We start from the raw sequence: 23,171 nt of genomic DNA, 5'->3' as shown, positions 1-23,171 counted from the left end.
ATAATTAGTAGTAGGTCGCTAGAGGACACTAGTGCCGCACATTTTTAAAGAAATGTGATTGGATAACGCGATGTAATTAAGTGTGGCGTGGGATGTTTGAAATAAGCGAACTCTAATTTCTTAGTATTGGCAATATTAATGTTACTAGTTTAAGTTGAATGAAAACAAGTGTATAAGTTTTTGAATCGGTTTTCTATTTCTCATTTTTAACTTAGGTTTATTTAGTGCCTTTGCCACTTACTTTGTATTACTATTAATAAGTATACAGTATAGACTACCGTATAGTATACGCCTATAGACTATAGTATTAGTGTAGTAATTTACTTATTTAGTATTTATAAATTCATTAAAATTTAAATAATAATAATTGAGCTTTATTATCTTGTTACTTATTGTTATTCTTACTCTTACTACATTTCTGCAATTAAATTTCACTGTATCAATATGAATCTTTATTAATAATTTTAACATATTGTTAATTAGAAAATTATCAACGAAAAAGGAAGTATTAGTACTATTAGTAACATCGATGAATCATAGAAGTACAACCTTATCTTCTGAAGTTCTGTAACGTAACATAGTGAAAGACGTACATACTGACTCAATGAATAAAAAAAGCAATGTCGAAAAATGTGTGATTTCGTGTAAGTACTGAGTTAAGTGTTGAATTGCAGCACTTGGGTAACTTGTATTGCCTTAACTAAGGCTTAAGACATTAAGTTCGTTAACTGTCTTGAAAATTTTAGTGTAGGTCTGTTGTTACTTTTCTAAGTTTTAGTCTAAAATCCATATCAAGACATGAATAAATTGTGTAGGTAACTACATTGCCAAAAATTATAAGTTGGACAAATTTTAGAGAAATTCTGTAAACTTTCAATGACAGAAATAAAAATTTTTGGGTCTGTACACAAAAGGTCTAATAATAATACATTGATTACATCTGAAATAATGAGTTCTAACTGATCTATTAGTATCAGAAATTTGGATAAATGTAAAAATTAATTCATATAATGCTAGTAGTATGTTTCTTGGAAAATGTGACTGCATACCTGATAAAGAAATTTCATTAGACCAATTGATGCCCTTAAACATTAAACCACTTCAAAGCCATTATGAACAATTAGGTTTAAAGTTAGAAATTTTGGACAGAAACGGAGCCAATAGAGAATTTAAAAAAACTGTATACCCGAATAAAATGGTTTTAGAAGAACACTTCGATAAAGATCTTGTGCAACATAAGCCTAAACTTTCTCATCAAGAAAAGCTGGAAAAAACTGGCTCTGCATCAAGTATTATGGATGGATCATCAATAGATGGAGCATTAAGCCATGAGGTTTTGATAGTTCCCAATGAAACAGTGCATATAAGGTAAAAACAAATGTTATTTCATAGTTTAGTAACCGAGGTATATGAACTTCTGTAAATTGTTTTTTGCTAAGATGTGTAAAAAAACAACTTTCCATACCATTGGTATTTCTTTTGTGATTTTAATCATCATGTGTACAGTTTTAATTCGAGAACCTGTTTGACTCAACAACTTGTCTTGATCATAATGATGTACAAAACAACATGGTGACAAAACAATAAAGGTCACACAAAAACAAAAAAAAAATTTAATGTAATTTAAATATAGTCATTTGTGTTCATATAACTACTTAACAATACTTTTATGATTGTAGGACACTTTCCAGTATTTCTAAGTTAAGACCCATTTTACAGATTCTGTTGTTGAAAGTAATTGTTGTTCAGTCTTGTCCCAAATCTGCTTGTGTTTTGCTTTTCTAACTGGGTAGTTGGCCCTAGGAATGAGTTGCTTTAAGATGTATGGATTCAATAAACTTAAGGGGAGGTTGGATAAATATTTAAATTATCAAGGCTGTATTTGTGTTGTTTTTAATAAGTTGATGAGACAACTTCAATGGACTAACAGGCCCCTTGTTGTCTTTAAATGTTGTCCTATACATTATTGTTGTAATTAATGTTTTAAATGAGAGATACTGTTAGTGTTAAGAAAACACAGTATGGCAGAAGGCCTGTCAGCATATTAGTCAAACTTAAACCAAAAAAAGTATTAAACAAGTCAAACTTAAATATAGTCCACATTCCAATACCACTTCAATAATATCTTAAAATAATTGTACTTGTATTGCATCATTGTTGGATATACAAGGCTGTTCAGTTTAAGAGTTATTATTTAGTTTATTTAATGTTTTCATAACAAGGGTGTTAAAAGTTAATTATTTTAAAGCAATAATTATGACAATTTTCATTACATAACTGTACTAATCATACGTTGTGTATGCAGGGTAATTGCTGTACTAGTGTTTTGTAATATTGTTGACATCATCTTACTCGAAACTTCTAAGTTTTCTTATTATGTTTAATATTATTGTTACTAGAGGGCTAGATATTTCTAGATTTTTCTGTCACGTGTTATAAATACATGCAGGTACAGAGAGGAAGTAAGTAAGTTAGTGAAAGTGAAAAAAGTGAAGTTAGACTGCCTGATTGTCAATTTAGCCATAATGGGAAATTTCTAAAGTGAAAGTATCACAGTTTGCATTATAATAACAAACAGAATAATAATAATAATTTGTCTTGTCAGTTGTTGTCTAAAGTATGTGAACCAGCCTGTGTGGACTTTTGATTAAGAAAGATAATTATTTAAAGCTCTAGATTCAACTGTGGATAAGTAATAGTGTAACAAACTTTTGTACATACATTTGACTTGTTTTGAATATATATTATTTTAAAACAAGTGGATTGGGTGCTATACATTTTTCCCAATCTTAAACTTGTGTCCTACTGTCTTCAAAATAGAGTATGAAGAAATTGGAGACCTTTATCATATCAAGCTCCTGGATAATTTTATAAACTCATTAAGATAACATCTTTCTTTTCTTGTCTCAAGATAAAATTAGTTAAGAAATATTAACCTATCCCCTCAAGATAACCCTTATATCCCTGGAATCATCCTAGTAATTTTCCCCTGAATCCTTTCGAGTAAGTCAACATCCTTTCATAAGTTAAGGAGACCAGAAGTGTACACAGTATTCCAAGTGAGGTCTATCTAATGATTTTAATAAAGAGATAATTACTTTTTAGACTTGTAATCAAAAATGTCTTTGAATACACCCTTACAAGGTTTCACTACGTGGGTAGTACCTTCTGCCTTTCCCGAGTATAATTACATACAGCAGTTAAGAAGATAGTTGTTAACATTGTTTGATTATTAAAAATATTTCAATCTGTATGACTGAAAATATTCCTATCACAACCAAATAAAACACTGTATATATACTTGTTATGGTATCTAAGCCATTGACTGTGAATTTCATGTACTATTGATAATTTCAACTACTCATTAATCTTTCAACTCAAGCAAGTTGAAATATTTTTGCATTATGCTTATGAGAAACACCAGGTAAAATTCTTTGTTCTTTAAACTGTTTTCTCTCTCTCTAGCCTTAGTGTTTTTCTGTTTCTTATATTTATCTCTTCCAGGAAAAATTTGAATGTTTTAACATCAAAATCAAACATTCTCTTACTAGTGTTAATAAAAATAATGGCTACACTGCATTTTCCAGTAAAACACTAGATCAGTTATTACATTTAACCTCTGTACTGTCATCCCTAAAGAGAAAGTGAAAAAAGCTTATAAAAATTAAGCAAAGGACATGCTTTTTAAGGGGTTGAAAAAAAATAGAAAAGGCCACAGAAGATAAAATGATTAAGCTTTTCAAGACTACATATATGCCATTTTCTGAAGAATCATGTACTGATTGCTCAAGAATACTTGGTTTTTGAAGTTGAAATGATTTACTGGTTAATGACACTTAATAGAATGATAAACAATGCAGTTTTCATTTAGCAGATAGCAAATTGATACGAAGATGCTCTGAAAGGAATGTTGAAATTTCCTGACTTTTTTTTCGTGAAAGTAGCATAGATCGAAGTGACTTGCAGAATGACATTATATATATTTATATCATGAATGAGAGAGATCCATGTTTCTAAAACTGTTAGAATTACAAAGGCTGAGGGCATAGTGTTAGCATTACACAGTGCATTTGAGCATTTTAGTATACCTGTTCAGAAATCAAAGTTATTAGGTTTTGGAAGTGATTGGGTCTCTGTTATGCTAAGTATAGACATAGTGAGCAACTATTTTTAAAGACTTTTCCTTAACGTATAAGGGAACGTGATGAAAGATGTGAAAGTATAGAGAGTCATGTTTTAAAACGTGTGAGCTAATTGGATATGATGGTTTGGACAAAAGCAGAAAGCCCTCTCCAAGATGATGAGGAACTGGCTTCCCATTGTTATTCACTTGTGCATCACACAAGAGTTACAAAGCAGAAGATCAAGCTAAAGTAAAAAGAATTCACAAGAAACTTCTAAATTACAAATATGTGTTGTATATGAACTTTGTGTTGGACCTGCAAGATCTGGTTTCTCAACACTGTGTTATTTTTCAAAGAAATGACATCACTATATTCACTCATGGGAAAGCTATTGGGAAAATTACATTCCCTCATGAATTTTTTTTTTTATTTAATCCATGCAGTATGTTCACTTTTATTGGTCATAACTAAAGGAATACAGATGAACCATGTATTACAACAGCGGAAGTCACGTGACGCTGGTAACACGTATTGAGTTCTAGAAAGATCAGGGAACATCATGAATAATCCAGTATTTGCTAGGTGCCCTCTATTCTTGTATATAAGTGCACCAGACAATTAATTGGGATTGTATAGCAGACAGAGATAAAGACAGACAACTGAGTCAAGCACGGTAAAGAGCGTGAATCATTCATTGTGAATTATAGCATGTGTTTAAGTTAATGTGACTGTGGAAATTAAGTGTGTTACAAAGTTTGTAATGAGAAAGAATAAACTAGTTTTAATTAAGAAAGGACTTGTATCACTGAAGTTTCTCGGAAAGAATTTTTACGGGAAATTATCAAACGAGCAGATACATAACATTTTACTTTTTTTTTTTAGATATACTAAATTAATAAAAAATATACTTACACCTGGTTTTAAAGGATATGGAGAACAGTATAGCAAGATAAAGCTTTAAAATGTTCTTTTCACCAAGGAATAATGATTTATGAACAGTCATGATGCTTTTTATGAAATTAGAGATGATCATCTCAACTTCTAACAGATAACACTATTTGATAAGGTCTTCTGGCCATGTGCAAAGAAACACACTTGCATTGGTCCTGACCATGGAGTGATTACCTAAGAGTAGGATTTCTATAGGTAGTTCACCCTTGGGCATATACTGTTTGTTCTGAACATTAGACCAAGCATAGACAACCTGAACTAAAATTTAAAATGTTTTAACATAAATTCACCTGAATAAAGATATATTTATTTAAAAAATTATTTAAATGGTATGGATGTATTATTTGCACATCATAATGAGCTGAAATATCTGTTTTGTGATTGACTGACTGTTGAGATATATATAATATATGACTTCTCTTTTTCATTTGGATTTTTTTTAATTTGAAATACCAACATTTAAATTTTGTATTTGTATCTGTATAAAAAATGGTTAAATATCTTTATACTAGTTTTTCTACTTTCAGTGGTACACACTATGAAGGGGATACAAGTTTGTTTTTGGAACCTCCACCCAAGTCAAAGCGCTTCCAGTTTATTTCTGTGAGTAGTCTTTTTATCTAGTTACATTGTAATTTATTAACATAAGAGCATATATTAATTGATGTTTGTGAATGAAGATGCAATTTCATAATTTAAAGGTTTAAGTTTTGGCATAAGGTAATAATGTATTTTACACAAGTATGTGAATGTTAGGTCATAACATAATTGACATAAATGGGCAAGGATTAAGTTCATAGATTAATTAAGTGACTTGAGGTCATAATACAATTTTAGTTAATCCGTAAAATTAGTTAAAAACATTAAAGGTAGTTATAGCTTATCTATATAAAAATATTTAATTGTCTGTGTATGTGTATCATGTAAGTCCTAAACTGCTGGTTGCACTGACTTCTAAATGGTACCAGATGAATTCTATTGGTCCTGAGGTTTGGACAAAGGTGAAATTTTTCACCCCACATGTTGGGGAACCTAGGGATTTCCCAAAAAAAACTTTTCTACTCCTAAACTGCTGAACTTGCCAACTTCTAAATGATGCTAAATGAATCATCTTGGCCCTGAGGTTTGCACAAAGGTAAAAATTTTTCACCCAACCTTTTAGAGGCCCTTTTATGGGAATTGCCCAGAAGCGGACCTCAAATTTGGCATTGATTTACATTAGAGCACATAAATAAGTAAACCAACTAATTACCATTTATAACTTAGTTAAATAAATTAAATTTGCATTATAGTGGCAATGATCATTAAACTGAAAAGAATGCAAAAGAGTAATTTGAGTATTAAATTTACATTATAGCAGCCCTCTAAATGTGGGTCATAGGCCCACGGGTTCTCTAGTATTTAAGATAAAATGTATTGTGGCTTTCTTATAAGAAAATACAGTTTTGTTGCAATACGAGCTGCGAAACTCACTTTAGAAATCGCCTGATACAGCTAAACTTTCAATCACAGTCTAACTTCACTTTTGTTTTGACTTTCACTAACTTACATACAGTAACTACCTGACTGAGGCATAGAACTTTTTACAAACTACGAGACTTTATGATGTAACAATACTCACTTAAAGCAACAAGAAAAAATCAGAAGGTTCGAGTAACATTATGTCAATTCACAACAAATGATTCATAAACAGTTAAGTAAGCAAACCTGTGATGTCTTTTGCTTCTAAAAATAACTTACTGTTACGTCTCTGTTCGTTTGTTAATTTTCCATAAAAATTCTTTCTGAAGAAACTTTAGCGATACAAGTCCTTTCTTAAATAAAACTAGTTTATTCTTTCTCAATACAACTTTGAAATTCACTTAATTTCCACGGTCATGCTATAACAAAAGCTATAATTCACAACAAATGACACGCGCTCGACCCAACTGTATGTCTCTATCTCTGTCTGCAATTCAACTGCATTGTTGCCGTCACTTCTTGGTGGTCTTGTATACAAGAGTACCACATATCTAGTAAACACTCAAGGCTTCACGAAGGGACATGAATTTTCTAGAAGCTCATCTCATGACGTGTTACTAGCGTCACATGACTTCCACTGTCGTAACATTACTTTAACACTCATGCTATGTAAACAATCTAAATCATAACATTCACATTAAACTTAAAAAATGAAATAAACAGTCAGGTATATCCAACAGACCACTTTTGTTTTTCTCTCTAATGCATGTTGTAGAAATGGAATTTAGAACTACTATTTGTGCTTTTAGGTGTATAATGTGTGTATATATATATTTTCTATCTAGCCATTTTCTTGGTGGCATGTGTTAAAGTGCTTAAAACATTTTTACTGTTCTTAAGTTCTTTACAAGAATTTCACATTATATGACACAGTTTCATTTCTGCTAAACAAGTTAATGAGACCTATCAAATCAAATTATTGTACAGGCAGAGACGTCATGATAATTTCCAGTGTTTGCTCTATGAGAGCATTGCTCAAGGAATTTTCCTTTACCATAAACTTGGCAAGTACTTCCTGCAAAGATATCTGGTAACAAAAGTAGAAGTTCTATAGTTTTCCCAGAACCTAAACAGTGATATTTTACATTCCTAAATCCTAGCCTGTGTTCATTAATATCCATGACCCTGAATATGACAACAGCTAACAAAGTCACCTGTGTTTACATTTTACAACATGAGAATATTTTCCTTGGCAGCTTTGTATATGAAGCAGGAGTCCGATAGGAGCTTGGCAAAGTTTATTGCATGAAATCGAAATCCAATTTTATCTTCTCTCTATGAGTATAAAAATGAGCATTACTTGTGGTTTTAGTCAATAAAGCTTTCTACATAATCCAAAAGTCAAATAGTAAGTTCTTTGTGAACAACATCCATATTTGTATTGCATGTACCATTTAATTGGAATTCATTTGTATTACTTGTTTATATTGTTACGTCTTTGTTCGTTTGTTAATTTTCCGTAAAAAATGCTTTCCAAAGAAACTTTAGCGATACAAGTCCTTTCTTAAATAAAACTAGTTTATTCTTTCTCAATACAACTTTGTAATACACAGAATTTCCACAGTCACGCTATAACTTAAACAAATGCTATAATTCACGCGCTTGACTCAAGTGTCCGTCTCTATCTCTGTCTGCAATTCAATTCCATTGTTGCCGTCACTTCTTGGCCATCTTATATACAAGAATACCGTACATCTAGTAAAAACTCGAGGCTTCGCGAAGGGACATATTTTTCTAGATGCTCATGACGTGTTACTAGCGTCACGTGACATCCGCTGTCGTAACAATATTGTGATGGGGTAGCTGAACAACTTTGCTTTGTTCTTTCCTATAAGATAAGCTTTTTTTATGTGCACAGGTGGGGATCCAAGTGCATATGCCACAACCTTTTACAAAGTGTCATTAAACACGATATATTATGTATTTCGTGTCAAAGTTATCAACTATTTATTTTACCCTGCATTTCTAATGTAGTAACAGTTTATGATAGAGGAGAATAAATACCAGATACAATATGCAGAGATACTGAAAACTGTAGTTAAGCATTTTGGAAGTTCTAAAGCTTATGCAAATGCTATATGTAAACTGCATGATTGGCCAAACTATTATATTCTTCACAAGAACATCACCTTGCACTCTAACTTGTCTGACTGACATTGGCATTTCCAGACATATCTTGAGTACAAAACTTTTGTAACACGTCTGATTTTTTCTGTACAACAGACTTGTACATTTTATTAAAAGCTTGCCACATTTTGTGTAAATACACATAGTAAATTTGGTATTATAGTCAGTATTCCTTCTCCATCGTGGGGCCAGGCCAATGAACCAGATCCCATGTACATTCAGTTAATCTGTTATTCTACTTGATGTCTTTATATGTTTTCTCTAATTCTAGTTTTTGTAATGGTTTTTAAATTATCTTGGACATTTCTATCTAAGATAGTATATAACTTGCTAATATTCTAACACTGCTATTGCAAACTGGACATGCATATCATATGGAGATCACACATAAATCAGAATTGTTAGTTTTTCAGTTTCACTGTAATAATCTAATATATGTACTAACACTGGGAATCATCACATGATCTCTTTGAGCATCAAAATACAGGGTGACTCACAATTCATGTGCCACTCTTACTTCTCATTTTATTAAGTAATGTTTGTGCTTCTCTAGCTACCTCCATTTATTACAGTAATTTGTTGGTAGGAGCTATTAACCTTGTAGGAACATATCAAAACAATTCTGTTGTCTGGAGATCTTGCACAATGTCCTAATCTTACAGCATTATACTTTTTCTGTTGGGGATATAACAAATGCTTGTTTTTCCACACATCTAAACCTGGTAAAATTGAGGAAGTGAATCATAACAGCATGCACAACTGTAATATTTCAAACAGCATGTAATGGACGGTGCTCTTAGGGGTAGTTGTTGGAGTTTCGACTATGCTGTTGATTACACCAAATTTATTTATTTGAGAATTGCAGTGGCGAGTGGAACTCACAAGTTGCTAACTTGAGGAGATTTACGGTTAGACTAAAGAAACTGATTCTGAAACTGATATTCAAAACAATACATCAAATCTATTTAAGTTTTTAACATAAAATACACTTCTTTAATCATTTATTAACTCTTCATAAAAGAAAAATACATTTGGGTTAACAACATTAATACTTATAATTCATACATAACACCAAGTTTCTTAGTTTTTATATGCTTCTTTAGAGTCTATCCAATTCACATTAATTTATTAAGAGAGAAATAGTTTCATTACTTACAACATAGTTGAGCTGGTAAATCTTCGCAGTTAAGAAACCTTCATAGTTTCTGGATTATCAATGATTCTGGAGAGAACTGATTTTTAGCTCCAGACACAAGTTTTTAAACCACATTTTCTTTGTATATTTTTGACCTTCCTAATAGTATTCCTAACTACCCACATGTAGTTCTAACACTTTATTGGTCAATCTGTGCAACTTGGGCTATTCCAAAACAAGAACCAAAACTCTCAAGTAATTGGTTACTGTGATGATGAGTGCTCCAGTTGCCTTTTTACTTGTACTATTACACTGGTCTGGAGTAACAGATCTCGCATCAAAGCGCTGATTTGAGATGTTATCGTAAACTATTTAGTAGCCTTTACTGTACTACTAACTCGGCATCAGTAACTTATCACTGTCAAACTTATGGCTAGCGTTTTTCTCAACATCTCTGTTGTAGCTTTATTTTTTATAACTCTTAACTCATGCTTCAATAACTTATGATTCTCAATACCACTTAACCAGCAAGCTGTACTTTCCTAGCTCTTGACCTTATTTCGTAACACAGGTATCTTATACTTATGCCATTTCTTCATGTATATGTTCACTTAAAAACTCAGAAAATTATTACAACTTCTTTCTTAAATTCTTTTAAAATGCTAAAAATACTGAAGCAATTGTAAAATTCCCTCAAAAATATCCAATTGCTTCAGGCATACTTAAAAAAAACATGTTGGTTTACAACATTTTTATCATCGTGTATAGAACTAACTATATGTAACAGTTGCTTGATGGTCAGTTCTTGTACATGTATAGTACATGAACACATTTAAGTCTTGGTAAAAGAAGCTGATTTGTTTGAAAATCCTATTGTAACATTTCTCAATTCTGTCATAAATTGTTTTCAATTTTATATTTGTATGAAGTATTCAAATATAACAAATAAATACATCAACGAAAAATGCACAAATTATATAGCAGCCATTTTTAATGGTATTTAATAATATACATTGTTTTAGTGTTTATAAATGTCTCAAAATTCTATGGACATATGAGCTAACTCCATCAACAGTAAGTCTCACAAATGCTAAAATAAAAGGATTTGTAAACTATGTAGTTTGTTGCTGCATGTATCTTTTAACACATTTGCTGCCATGTGCCCCACCTGTGGGTCACAACTGACTTTTAGTTATGGACCTCATAACACACTGTTGGGACACATATTACAATTGGCTTCAATGAGCTAACTAAACATAGGTTAGTTACCCATATAAATATTAGACAACTGCGTTAAGTAAAAAAAGAAAAGCTTAGTTGACACTAGTGTAGGAATTATTAATACTACTGGTGGCAGCAAAAATGTTAAAGAATTAACAGCCTTACTTTCCAAAATAATCATTGAGTAAATTCAAAGACTACAGTTATTTTAATATATTCATTATTGTTCTCGACAACTTGTGATATTTTCCATTTAACAAGTAAATGGTTTATCATTACAGAAAAAGAGAAAACGAGAGAGTGATGAAGATAATCTGAGTATAGCAAGTTTTGACATTTCTCTTCTAAATGTGGGTATAATTGCCTTGATGATGACTTGTGTATATGAAAATTAAATGTTTAAATTAGTTTAAACGGTACAAGACAATTATTTTTTATTATAAGTTTATAACACTGATTGAGCAAGTTGTTTTTTTGATAAGGATTCTTTCATAGATGAGTGTATCACATATTTACAGTTCATATTATAGTATCTGTCTAGAAATGTTTTTTTTTATAGTTGTGAAGTACTGTTAAAATCATTAAGTTAATAACATGATTTTTTATATTATTTACATATAAGAATAGTTAAATTAATTTTTCATCCAATTTTTTTTCTTCATTTCATTATACAAGGGTAAGGGAATGATAATTTTTACATTCAAATGAATGAAATTCTTCGTTGTACCTTTAATTTAAAAAATAAATTGAAGTTTTTAAGAACCAGTTTGTATTTGCTAATATAAAACTATAATTGCAAGTAATTTTTTTTAGTAATGTTTATATTTGTAGAATATGCTGACTAAAATGAAATATATTGCAGCACAGAATAAAATAAATGTTGTTTTTAATATGTAGTTGTTATTTTAATCTAGGAAGAACCATGGTCTAAACGGAAAAAGAGAATTTCTAGTTTTTCATCATTCACTTCATTGTTATCTCCGGCTAAACCAGTGAAGAGAATGGGAGAAGTTTTTCAGGTAAGCTAATTAGGTATCTTAAAATTATCATACTTAATGAACTAGTGAAAGAAATTATCATACATATTTACTCTGTGTGTTTGTGCACTCTTCAGATTTGTGCAAGTATTGTATTTATAAAAGGTGTAAGAGATATTTTTAGAATAAAACAATAAAATGAATATATAATTGCACAAAGTGTTTTAAGTGAGAATTAACTATTACTTAATTGATTATGAAACAGCTTTATAATATTGGTTAGAATTAAGGTTCTGAATTTTGTTTTTCTTTAATCCTATGAGTATGGGTGTGGGTCAAACTATGCATGCCTTTTCCTTGTACAGAGTGCCATTGAACATGGTATTATGTATTTCATGTCAGAGTTATCAACTATTCATTTTACCCTATACTGCTCATTTTGCAACAGTCGATGTTAGAGAAAATACCAGAAATAATATAAAGAGATGCAGAAAAAACTTACATAGGCATTTAGGAGGTATAAAGGTTATGTAAATACAATATCAAATGGTATGTAGACAAAAGTATTTTTATTCTTCACATGAACATCACATTGCATTCTGACTTGATGTTGGCAATTCATATACATGTTTTAAGTATATTTACTTTTCTAACACACTTTTTTTTTTGCATACAACAGACTTGTACATTTTACTGAAAGCTAGTTACAATTTGTTTAGATACACATACTAAATTTGGTATTAGTCAACATTCCTTTTCCATTAAGGGGTCAGTCCATTGCACATTCAATTAAGTTGAGAAATTGAAAAAAATAATGTAATACAGAAACTTATTTAATCGTGTGTTTTTTACTGTTATGATATGCAGGTATATCATGTTTTCTATTTACTTCAATTATATAGGAATTATTAAAATTTTCATTTATTTAGTTTCTATGCAGTGTTAACATAAATGCATGGCCCATAGAGTTGTTGAGATTGCCTTCTTCTAGTTGCTTTATATCTTTGTTCTCTATAGTAGATAATGTTTGTTCTGCCCAGGAGGATATAGCAATAAAATATAACATTCGAGTAGAAAGGATTAGCACTGTAATATCTTGTACTGGCTGAGCTGATCTTATCTAAATGTAACAGCTGACCAATGCTGTCAGAGAAGATAGGTCACAAGGTGATGTCGTCAACTGGACAAAGAAACCACTCTTACCTTTTGAATTCTGGTGTGCTTTCTTGGTTCAGTTCTAATAGGAGATCATTGAGTATAGACTTGTTTCAAGATCATTGTTTAGTTTGACAGAATATATCAATTAGAGTTGACCATATAGGTCATATACTTTTTTTTTATTGGTGAACTACCCTTAATTTTAGAGTGGATGTAAAATTGTTAATTGATTTATATTAAGTAGCTCTGTTTAGTTTATTATATAAAGTTTGTTTCATTAATGTATAGTTATTTTTATGTTCTGATAGTCAGCTTATTTCTTATCAGATGCTTTTAAATGCATTGTAGAAATTTTTCTTGTGAATTCCAGCGTTCTCTGAGCAACCTAAATATTTCATCAAAACCAAGCAGCAGCATACCAGTAGCAGTTTCTCAGACCATTCTGAGTGGGGACAACAGTTCTAGAAAACTAAGACGTAAATCATCGGGAGCATCTTCTCCCTCTGTTACTCCCTATAAACAACCCAAAGCAACTCCAAAGAAATGTCGAACTTCTCGGCTGTGGTTGGACACATTATCAGAGGAAAGAGCTCAAGTAATGAAAGAAAATATGAGTCATAGAGAACTCAAACGTCAAGAGGTATATTTGTAAGCTTATCACACTCACGTTCTTAAAAGTGTTTAGAAAGTTATGGCTGTTAAATGCTCCCATAAGCCTGAGATATTATAGTTACATTTGTACTAAACATTTTAACTAGAAACAAAACCTTTACATGAAACTATTCTTAAAGTAATTTTGTCCCTGGTTAAAATGTTTACAATAAAGACAACTAATATCTCAGGCTCATGGGAGCATTTAACGACCATAATTTTTTTATTGTATGTCTAATGAGACTTCAAACACTTGAGTTATTAAAAGATGATTTCAAAGGCACAGTTACATAATTCGTAACTTTATCAGAATTTGTATGTCAATACCTTTGAAATTTATTATATAGGTATGCCTGATGTATGTTGGCCCTTTTCATGTTTTATGTTGATTTGTGCTTACTTGAATATACCTCATTTATGTGGATATGCAATGATAAAATTGATATGCACCAGTGTTTTCCTTTTTCATATTGTCTATGTTGCTATTTCAGGCAATTTTTGAACTGTATCAGGGAGAAGAAGATATGGTGGATGATCTTAATTTAGTCTTACAGATATATCGGCATTCTCTCATCCAGCTTGAAATATTGAATAGTGAAGAACTGAGACAAATATTTGGTCCAATGGATAAACTTTTATGCCTCCATCAAGGTACACATTATTGTCAAGTAGAACTAATAGTCATAGATCATCTTACTCAAACTCCACTCTATAGGTATGCGAGAAAAATACCACTTTAGCTCAGCTAGTTAATATGTCAATAGGCAAAATGGCTACTAACTCTAAAACTTTATTAGTCAAAATGGGGGGAGGAGAGCTTATCCAGCACTGACATTACTTCCTGTAGTAAATGTATTCTGATTGATTCTTTGCTTTCTTTAAGGCCTTGTATAAAATTATTCTTCTCTGTATTATTATCTAACTGTTACATAGCTGCTTGTTTGTTAATTTCCGGTAGAAATTCTTTCTGAAGAACTTCAGCGATACAAGTCCTGTCTTGATTAAAATTAGTTTATTCTTTCTTGATACACAGTAATACACAGAATTTCCACAGTCACTTTAAACTTAACTACTTTTATAAACACACGCTATAATTCACATTGATTCACACACTTTATTTATGGTGCCTACTGTTTGCTTGACTCAATTATCTATATCTCCGATACCGCTTGTTTTTCTCGCCAGTCTTATATACTAAAAAAAGAGGGTGTCTAGCAAACACTCGAACATTCGCAGTGTTACTCAATAATTTATGATCCTTCGTGAAACTCCAGCGAGCATGCTTCCAGCATCACGCGACTTCCGCTGTCGCAACATAACCATAAATATTTTTGAACAATCCACCTTGAATATAATGGCTGTGATTACAAAAACCTTCTGTATAAATTTAAAGATACTGTGTTAACTTGTTATTAATTTACTTCTGTAAAATCAGAAATACTTTGTTGCAATAAATGCTATTTAAAAGCCAGTTATGAGCCTGTTGCCTGCTGCATCTATTAAAAAATGATTCATCATTTGGTTGGTGATTTTAAGTGTTTCATTGCAACCAGCTAAAGCTAGGAAGGAAAGATTTGTCAGTCAATATTGCAAGGGAAATTCATTTCACTGAACAGTCAAAACATGTTTCTCAAGTTGTAGGTTTAATCTGATTTACATTTTAGGGTGACTTCAAAACTGTTGTAGGAGACTGGGATTTTGAGTAGATTTGTATGAAATGCCAACTTTATGCTGAATTGACAAGAAGAAGTTGCTGCATGCAATTAATGACTGTTGATGATGATTGTTAGCTAAATCCTTGCCACCCCAGCCATTTATAAATTTAAATATCTATTAAAATGTTTCATAAGCTTCTAGGTATGATAGAAATATTCACACTAAATCACAGCTACAACTCACAATTCTTCAGAAATACAAAATTTTCATGAATATACTATGCAGCATTTAACTGTTTTCTTTGATAGATCTACTAGATGCACTGAAGGCACAAAGAAAAGAAGATAATGCAATCAGCTCTCTTGGTCAAGTCATGCAGAAGTGGGTATGTAAAGGCATTATCTCTTAATAGCTGATTTATAGTAATAAGTATTAGAATATTAATTGAATTTTTTTTTCTTTGCTAGTCACATACCAAACACAAACAACAATATTGAATTTTCATTGCAAACTTCATTGGTCATTGATAACTCTCACCAAGGAGTTGAGTTACAATAATTTCACAACTGTAAAATGATACTTTTTTTTATACATTCTATGCTATTATGATATGTTTAATCAACACTTGATATTAATTCAAAATTTTAGGAATGCCTAAAATTTTGGAGTCTACACTTGGGAGCCTTTCAACTGATTTTAAGTCATCTTTACACCTCACATGCATATGTATCAGTTTTTGTGATAAACATTATGATAGTTTCTTATCATTAAAATTATTTGCAACAACTTACAAAAAGTTTATAAAGTTTGTCACATAATTGGCAAGAAAAGATAGCGCACTTGGTTGTCCAAAGGTCCGTATCTGCATATTTACACACTATCAGTCAATTTTGGCAATGTACTTCATGCAGAAAATGTAATAGTTGAAAGTTTCTGTGCAGTACCAGTGAATTATTTTTTCAATTATTGGGCAGTTGTGTTTTATTTTGTAGCTATTTAGTAAAATTTCTGAAGTATGAGATTTGCTGAATAACCTTTTGTGTGCATCCTACTGAATATAAAGTTGCTTTTACGTATCCTTTCAACATTTTCTTCAAATGGTTTTAAGTGTTAAAGCATGTAATGATTGATAGTAGTCTCAAGTATGATCCTTAATGTTCATTATACCTCAAGGACATTTCAGAGATTAGATAAATCATCTCCAAAACCATTCAGAAATTATGAAATATCAGAAAACATTATTTTGGGCCACAGTTTTTAGATCCTGTGTCTTGTGATCCATCATAATCATATTTACTTGCCAGAACAGTAAATTAACTCTTTCAGCACAGGCTCGGTCCCTGGGACCAACCTCATAACCATTTGGTACTTGTTATAGTTTTCATGCTATAACTTTTAAATTAATAAGCGTATGTTCACGAAATTTGACAGATTATCAGTAAACATTATTACAAGGCTTTCATATGCAAAATATCAGATTTTTTTAATTAAGTCTTAAGGTTTGTTAAGCAATTTTTTTTCCTCGTGCCTTTTTTCTTTTCGCATGTTGCATGTCCACTATGATTTATCAAGCTTAATAATCAAGCTGTATTTGGGTCTTAAAAAAATATCAAATTTTGAGCAGACTAAAGACTCGCCAGCTTAAAGATTTGTATTGAAAGAAAGAGATGATGTTGTAACACTTGAAATTGGCTGAGAAAGCCACTAAGGGGACATTCTGAGCTTTTGATTGGTTATTCACATGTTATATACAGAAGTAAGTGTACATAAGGGAGCATTTCTAAAAATGGAAAGAGGTGAGTGGGGCCACTGTGTTTGATTCAGTATATGTGCGATATCTCAACAAATAGAAAAGATAGGAGGTTCTTATTTTATATTCTAGCTTCTTAATATAGGTAATTTGAGTTCCTAATTCATATGAAACTATAGATTTTGTATTTTGACATCACAAACTTCTAATTTGAACCAGTGCTGCATTCAATATACCATGTGACACACAAAAATCGATGTTTAGGTGTTTTTTAATATTTACTTTTAAATTAAGAAATTAAATAATGTATAACATTGAAATTTAAATTATAATCTACAATTTGATACCAATTTTATTGACAAATTCATGAAATAGCAGTTCAATATAATTTTGAATGCGAGTCAACAAATGCAATAACATGGCTTTTGACCCATGACCTGTGTGGAAAGGGTTAAATGCTCATTCTTTTCTGGATTTTTTTAAACTGTACTTTTGAACTTTCTTTGTTTTTAATGTTTAGTGAAGAACCTACTGAACTGAGTGATTAATTCAAAAATACAATAATAGCAACTTTTTTTTCAGTAGGCAAGTTCTGTAATAATAATTACAACATTTCAGTCAATAGCATCGAGTTTTTAGAGCTGGTATCATGAAGACAAACACCTTTTAATCATTAAACTGTGCAAATGAGAGTCCTATTTAATATTTACTTGTATTAGTTATTTGTTACTGAACAAAACTGTCTACCCAAGGGAGCATCATTTCATGTGCTGAAAAAAAACAGTAACAACAATGCATCTGGACACTTAAATTTGGATATGTACACACGTTTTGGCCTCATTCTATTTTTACCTAGATGTGTTCTATTGACCATGCCCTTCAGTAGTAGTTTTTCCAACAATATAGTGGATGCTTTTGAAAATGCATTATCTAGTTTTTGAAATGTCTTTGAGGAATATAATGGAACATGTAATCTTAATGTTGTAGTTGATTTCTATCAAGTTTGAAGAAGAAAAATAGTATTTTAGCTGTTCTTCTGTGTTAATGGGAGCACGGTTGCTATACAAAGAAAAAATAAAGTACTAATGCCTGTTTTGCATATTTCTTGTTGTTAACAGCATCATGTGGTGCAAAGATTTTTGTTTTTACAAAATTAAGTTTTTATACAAGACAAGGTTGTACTTTGTAGAATCACAAATGTTCTGTTCTGCAATATATTTTAATATTTATGTACATGTAGGTGCCTGGTTTAAAGGCTTATATACCTTACTGCTCAAACCAGTTCACTGCCAAAGCTCTTCTAGAAGAAAAGAAAACCCATGATTCAAGGTTTGAAGACTTTCTGCAAAGATGCTTAGAATCTCCATTCAGCAGACGTCTAGATCTCTGGAGTTTCCTTGGTAGGTCATAGGTTATAGAGGGGGGTGGGGAGTAGTTTACTTGTGTGCCATCATTTCTCCGAGCCAGGGACAATTTTCATACTTAGTACCATGTAAATATATATATGTACGGTGAATTCCCAACAATTAAATAATATTATGTTACAGATAGACTTATGACTGTAAAATATACAAAGCCTTCTTATGAAGAAATGTTTATGCAGTGAAACTGAGAAATGGTGAAGAGCCAAAGAACAAAATTTCAAAAAAGAAAGTTATGATTGTTCTTCATAGAATTGAAATAATTTGGGCAAAAGATAACTTAGGACAATAGGCTCTGAAATTATATTCCAGCCCAGTCTATAAAGTGAGGACTATGATCGCAAAAGAGAATCTTCCAGGATTTTCATTAGGTGTCAGGTAAATCATCCACCCACCTAACTTAGGTAATTACAGCTTATCTACCTGGTTCCTTTGGGGTTTTTTATGTGCCCTTTCTACTAGGTTTTTGTATTCTTGAGCAACATGTTTAATGCTAAAATATTAAATATGTACTATGTGAACTAATGTGATGCTTTATGTTTGGCTTTGCTTTCTTTACATCATCAGGGTTTGGTATGGTATGGCCTGGTGATTAGGGTGCTCGACTTGCAATCTGCAGGTCATCAAATCAAAACCCATTGCTGAATATGTTCAAACTTTTAGCAGTGGAGGAGTTATAATGTAATGGTCAATCCTACTATTCATTGGGAAATAGTACCCCAAGAGTTGATGGTGGGTAGTGTTGACTAGCTGCATTCTCTCTCTTTTCTTTTACTTCAAAATTAGGAGGGCTGGTGTAGATAGCTCATGAGAAACTTTGTATGAAACCTCCACATACGATCAAATCTTTACTTTACATTAAAATTCATTTTCTAATGCAGTCTTCGTTCTCTGTAGTATCTAAAAACTCCTTGTTAAGTATGCAAGAAAATTTCAGATGAAGTAAATGTCACTACAGAAAAAGCTCAAAGATTATTTATTTAAGATGTTGACCAAGTTTCTTTTCCCTTACAGCTTTTTAAATTAATTTCTGTTTTGAGAATTTTTACCGTATTTGCATGATTATAATTCTCCTGTGTGGTTCTTATATTGTCAAGAGGTAATTATTTGGTGAGGACTTTCCCAAACAGTTTGAAATTTGATTGGAAAGTGATTCTCAATAAAAGTGAAAAATTGTAGCTCAAGGTCAAATATTTTTTTAACCATTTAAAATGTGTGAATGGGAAGGTGTGTTATTGTTTTCAAGTAGAAGGAAAAATATTTGCAATATAAATTGTAATATATTGTAGTTTGTTTTTGTGTAGCTAATACTGATTATTTTTATAATATCGTTTTCTTCTTTGTAAATTGGTTTCCTATTGTGATTAGGTAGAGCAGAGCTTTTGTCACTCTTTCTTTAACCTTTATGTGACTATTTTCTGAAGAAATTGTCATACACAATACTGTATATTGGACAGACAAGTACTTTTAGCCCTTCCATTAGATAAATTCATGGCTGTTATTTCTCTTACAGATGTTCCCAGAAATCGCCTAGTGAAATATCCTTTACTTCTAAAAGCTATACTTAAACAAGTAAGTATTAAACTTGAATTTAGGTGAGTGGTATCAGTTTTTGAGACTCCTAACAAATATTTATGACTGAATAAACAGTGTGCTTGAGGAATAGTAGGAAAACCAAAACCAATGCAAAGTTAAAAAAAAATGTATGGCATTATAATTCTCCTTGAGGATAGGCCTAAGCTAATGTGTTCAATATTTTGTTAATGTGCTTGGAACAGAAAATGTTATATGACATCTGTTTAATAAAACCACTTTACACAATGACATAACAAAGAATTAATATATTCAATTACACTATACAGTTTACAGAAGCTTCTTGACACTAAAATTTTGGTTGAAGATAGGTCGGAGCTAATGAATAATGATGGTTTCATTCAAACAATAATAGTAAAGTTGAATTGAAACTGAAACAGTTCACTAAATTATGAATACATGAAATTACTGTGAACTCCACAGAGTCTTTCAAGATGCTCAATGTTTCTACTCTATGCCTTCATTAGAAGCATAAATTTTCTATTGTGGACTCCATTACTCATATTAAGACTGGTTTACCTTGACTGTTAATTTTCATTAGCATAATGGTCATATTTTCCTTTTCCAGTCATGATTTCACAACGCAAAAAAAAATTTATTTGATCTACCTAATGATTTTTTGGAAGTAGGTAGAAATATTATAAACTTTTTTTAGGCCTTAAATATCATTATATAGGTAAAGATATTGTAATGCTTGATATTTATCATCTTTTATTTATGTCAGTTTCTTTTATAAATCATGTTCTAAAATATGAAGATAACAAGAACAACTGTATTAAAATACAGTATCGTGCACTATTCATTAACATCAGAAACAACACCGAGTTATTCATTAGATGATTTTAATATGAAATTATAAAAATTCATAATAATCCACTAATGTCATTTCATTACAAAATATCCATTAAGTCCAATCAAAGTGTAAGATTCAGAATCATTCACTTATGTCATTATAAATATTATATTTCTTTACAACATATACCAGTCTATAAGATTCAGCTCTAAAATTCTCTTTAGGAATTTAACCTTAAAAAAAAAAAAAGGTTTAATTCCTGAAAGAAATTCCAATACTTTCAACCTCTAAAATTCACACAAAAGCAAATTTGTAATTATTAGTGTAGATTTTATTTATACACAATCCTTGATGATTTTTTGTATCAAAAGGAGATTTGAGGTTACTCAATTTTGTAGCTAGGTTTAGCACTGAGGGTTTGTTTCACATATGGTTGTGACTATAAAGTGTGTTTGTTCATATTGCATAAAACCCACATTATGATCAGCTGAATACTGCAGTTTCGAATTATTTTACCTCTCATCAACCCAGCTAAATTTATGAAGGGATTTTTATTCATATGGGCTTTAACATGTGGTTTGATGTAGGAGAAAATTTGGTGTAGATTTTGTTTCTTTGTATAAGTTCTGAGGTGCAGATTGTATTAAGAAATCATTGTTTCTCTATAGTTACTAATAAAGCAAAACACTCAGTGTTATTTGCTTTCTAAATCTCTTTATGTATAACTTTTATGTATTAATTTTTCACATTTTAGACACCTCAAGGTCATGAGGACAAAGACTGCCTGCCAGAAGTTGTAAGTTTATTATCTATACATTATTTTGTTAAGTCATATAACTTAATTTTATATGGTATGGTTGCAGTATTTTTTTCTTTAGTGTTTTTAAGAGCTATTTTGGTGTGTTTGAACATAATAGTAACACTTTTCCAAAGTTAATTATTTTTGATCCACTACAATTGTAAGATGACACTGACATTTTCATTAAGTTAAAGATTACTTACTCTTGATACATGATGTGAGATTCTCTCTAATAAAAATATAAACAGTTTATTAAAGAAATATAATAATAATAATTATGTAATAGCTGCTGAGATAATTCTATTTTTATCAGACATGGGGAAAAAAAGATCCACACAGGTTGAAACTTGTGTTGCCTTTATGCAAAACTCTCAAATATTTTCAACAACTTAATCCTATTTGTTTTATTTTTCAAAATTACTTTTCATTAGGAGTTGCCATCTTTTTTTATTAGCATTTTGAAATAGTGAAAATGATAAGAAACACAAAATAATGTTTTTTTTTGGTAAATGCTAATTTATTAAAACATTTTAAATAGTAATAGCATAGATCCTAACAATCTTTCATGACATCTGTTTCTTTCTTAACACTCCAGTTACCTAACAAACAATTGAAATAATCACAATGGAACTCAAACTGCTCTAAAGTAACCTCTTATGAACAAAAATGAACAACAAAGTTTTTAAGTAGGCTAACTAACGCATTTACATTTCCTTAATAAAAAAGTGAAGAAATAACACTACAATACACAACTTTCTCTACAATGTAAAATTATTGTTTAGAAGCATGTGGTATGGGAAAAAGTACCGCATTTTCTTTCACTGTTAACTTGAAAAGATAAATTGTTTAGTTTGTCAAAATTTCAAAACTTTTCAGATAACTGGAATGTCAATTTTCTGCAGATTTGAGGATTTTTGAGTTTTTCTTCTTCAGTTGGGTTATTTTCTGTGACTCTTGTAAATCTGACTTACAAATATAGGGGGAGGGGCAGCCTAAACTACCATGATGTTCCATGTGCTTGCAATGTTTAGTAAACAAAGGGTCCAACATATAAGTACAATGTGACTCCCTCATTGGTTACTTTCCACGGAACATTCCACTGCACATGCTCTATGTAGTATAGCTATGTCCGCCTCCATCATGCCTATGTGAAGACAGCAATTTGTCAGGTAAAGTTGAAATAGAATCTGTCAAAATCCATCTTTATATTTTGCCTTCCAACTTCAAAAACATAATCAGTAGACCACCCTCTCTTCATATGTCAGTATATTAGATATGTCGGGCCATTTATCCT

General features: G+C 31.0%; 1 protein-coding gene across 3 annotated transcripts in view; it reads left to right on the top strand.

The window, feature by feature from the left end:
• The first annotated feature begins 446 nt into the window (after positions 1-446).
• LOC106472043 (neuroepithelial cell-transforming gene 1 protein-like) overlaps positions 447-23,171 on the top strand; it is a 39,027-nt gene continuing 16,302 nt past the window's right edge. Inside the window, exons 1-11 of one of the 3 annotated variants that reach the window (XM_022400656.1) lie at positions 447-644; positions 1,206-1,368; positions 5,603-5,678; positions 11,361-11,429; positions 11,994-12,098; positions 13,585-13,854; positions 14,357-14,516; positions 15,830-15,906; positions 18,512-18,671; positions 20,206-20,264; positions 21,833-21,874. In XM_022400656.1, the coding sequence (XP_022256364.1) occupies positions 1,295-1,368; positions 5,603-5,678; positions 11,361-11,429; positions 11,994-12,098; positions 13,585-13,854; positions 14,357-14,516; positions 15,830-15,906; positions 18,512-18,671; positions 20,206-20,264; positions 21,833-21,874 (1,092 nt within the window). In that variant the 5' untranslated portion in view covers positions 447-644; positions 1,206-1,294. Of the gene's footprint in view, positions 1,369-5,602; positions 5,679-11,360; positions 11,430-11,993; positions 12,099-13,584; positions 13,855-14,356; positions 14,517-15,829; positions 15,907-18,511; positions 18,672-20,205; positions 20,265-21,832; positions 21,875-23,171 lie in introns of all 3 variants that reach the window. The other 2 variants (XM_022400657.1, XM_022400655.1) reach the window with 2 other exon arrangements.

The sequence above is a fragment of the Limulus polyphemus genome, unplaced genomic scaffold, assembly GCF_000517525.1.
Source record: "Limulus polyphemus unplaced genomic scaffold, Limulus_polyphemus-2.1.2 Scaffold5041, whole genome shotgun sequence".
Classification (NCBI taxonomy): domain Eukaryota; kingdom Metazoa; phylum Arthropoda; class Merostomata; order Xiphosura; family Limulidae; genus Limulus; species Limulus polyphemus.
Note: the sequence above shows the minus strand (reverse complement) of the source record. Positions and strands in the feature narration are given on the sequence as shown.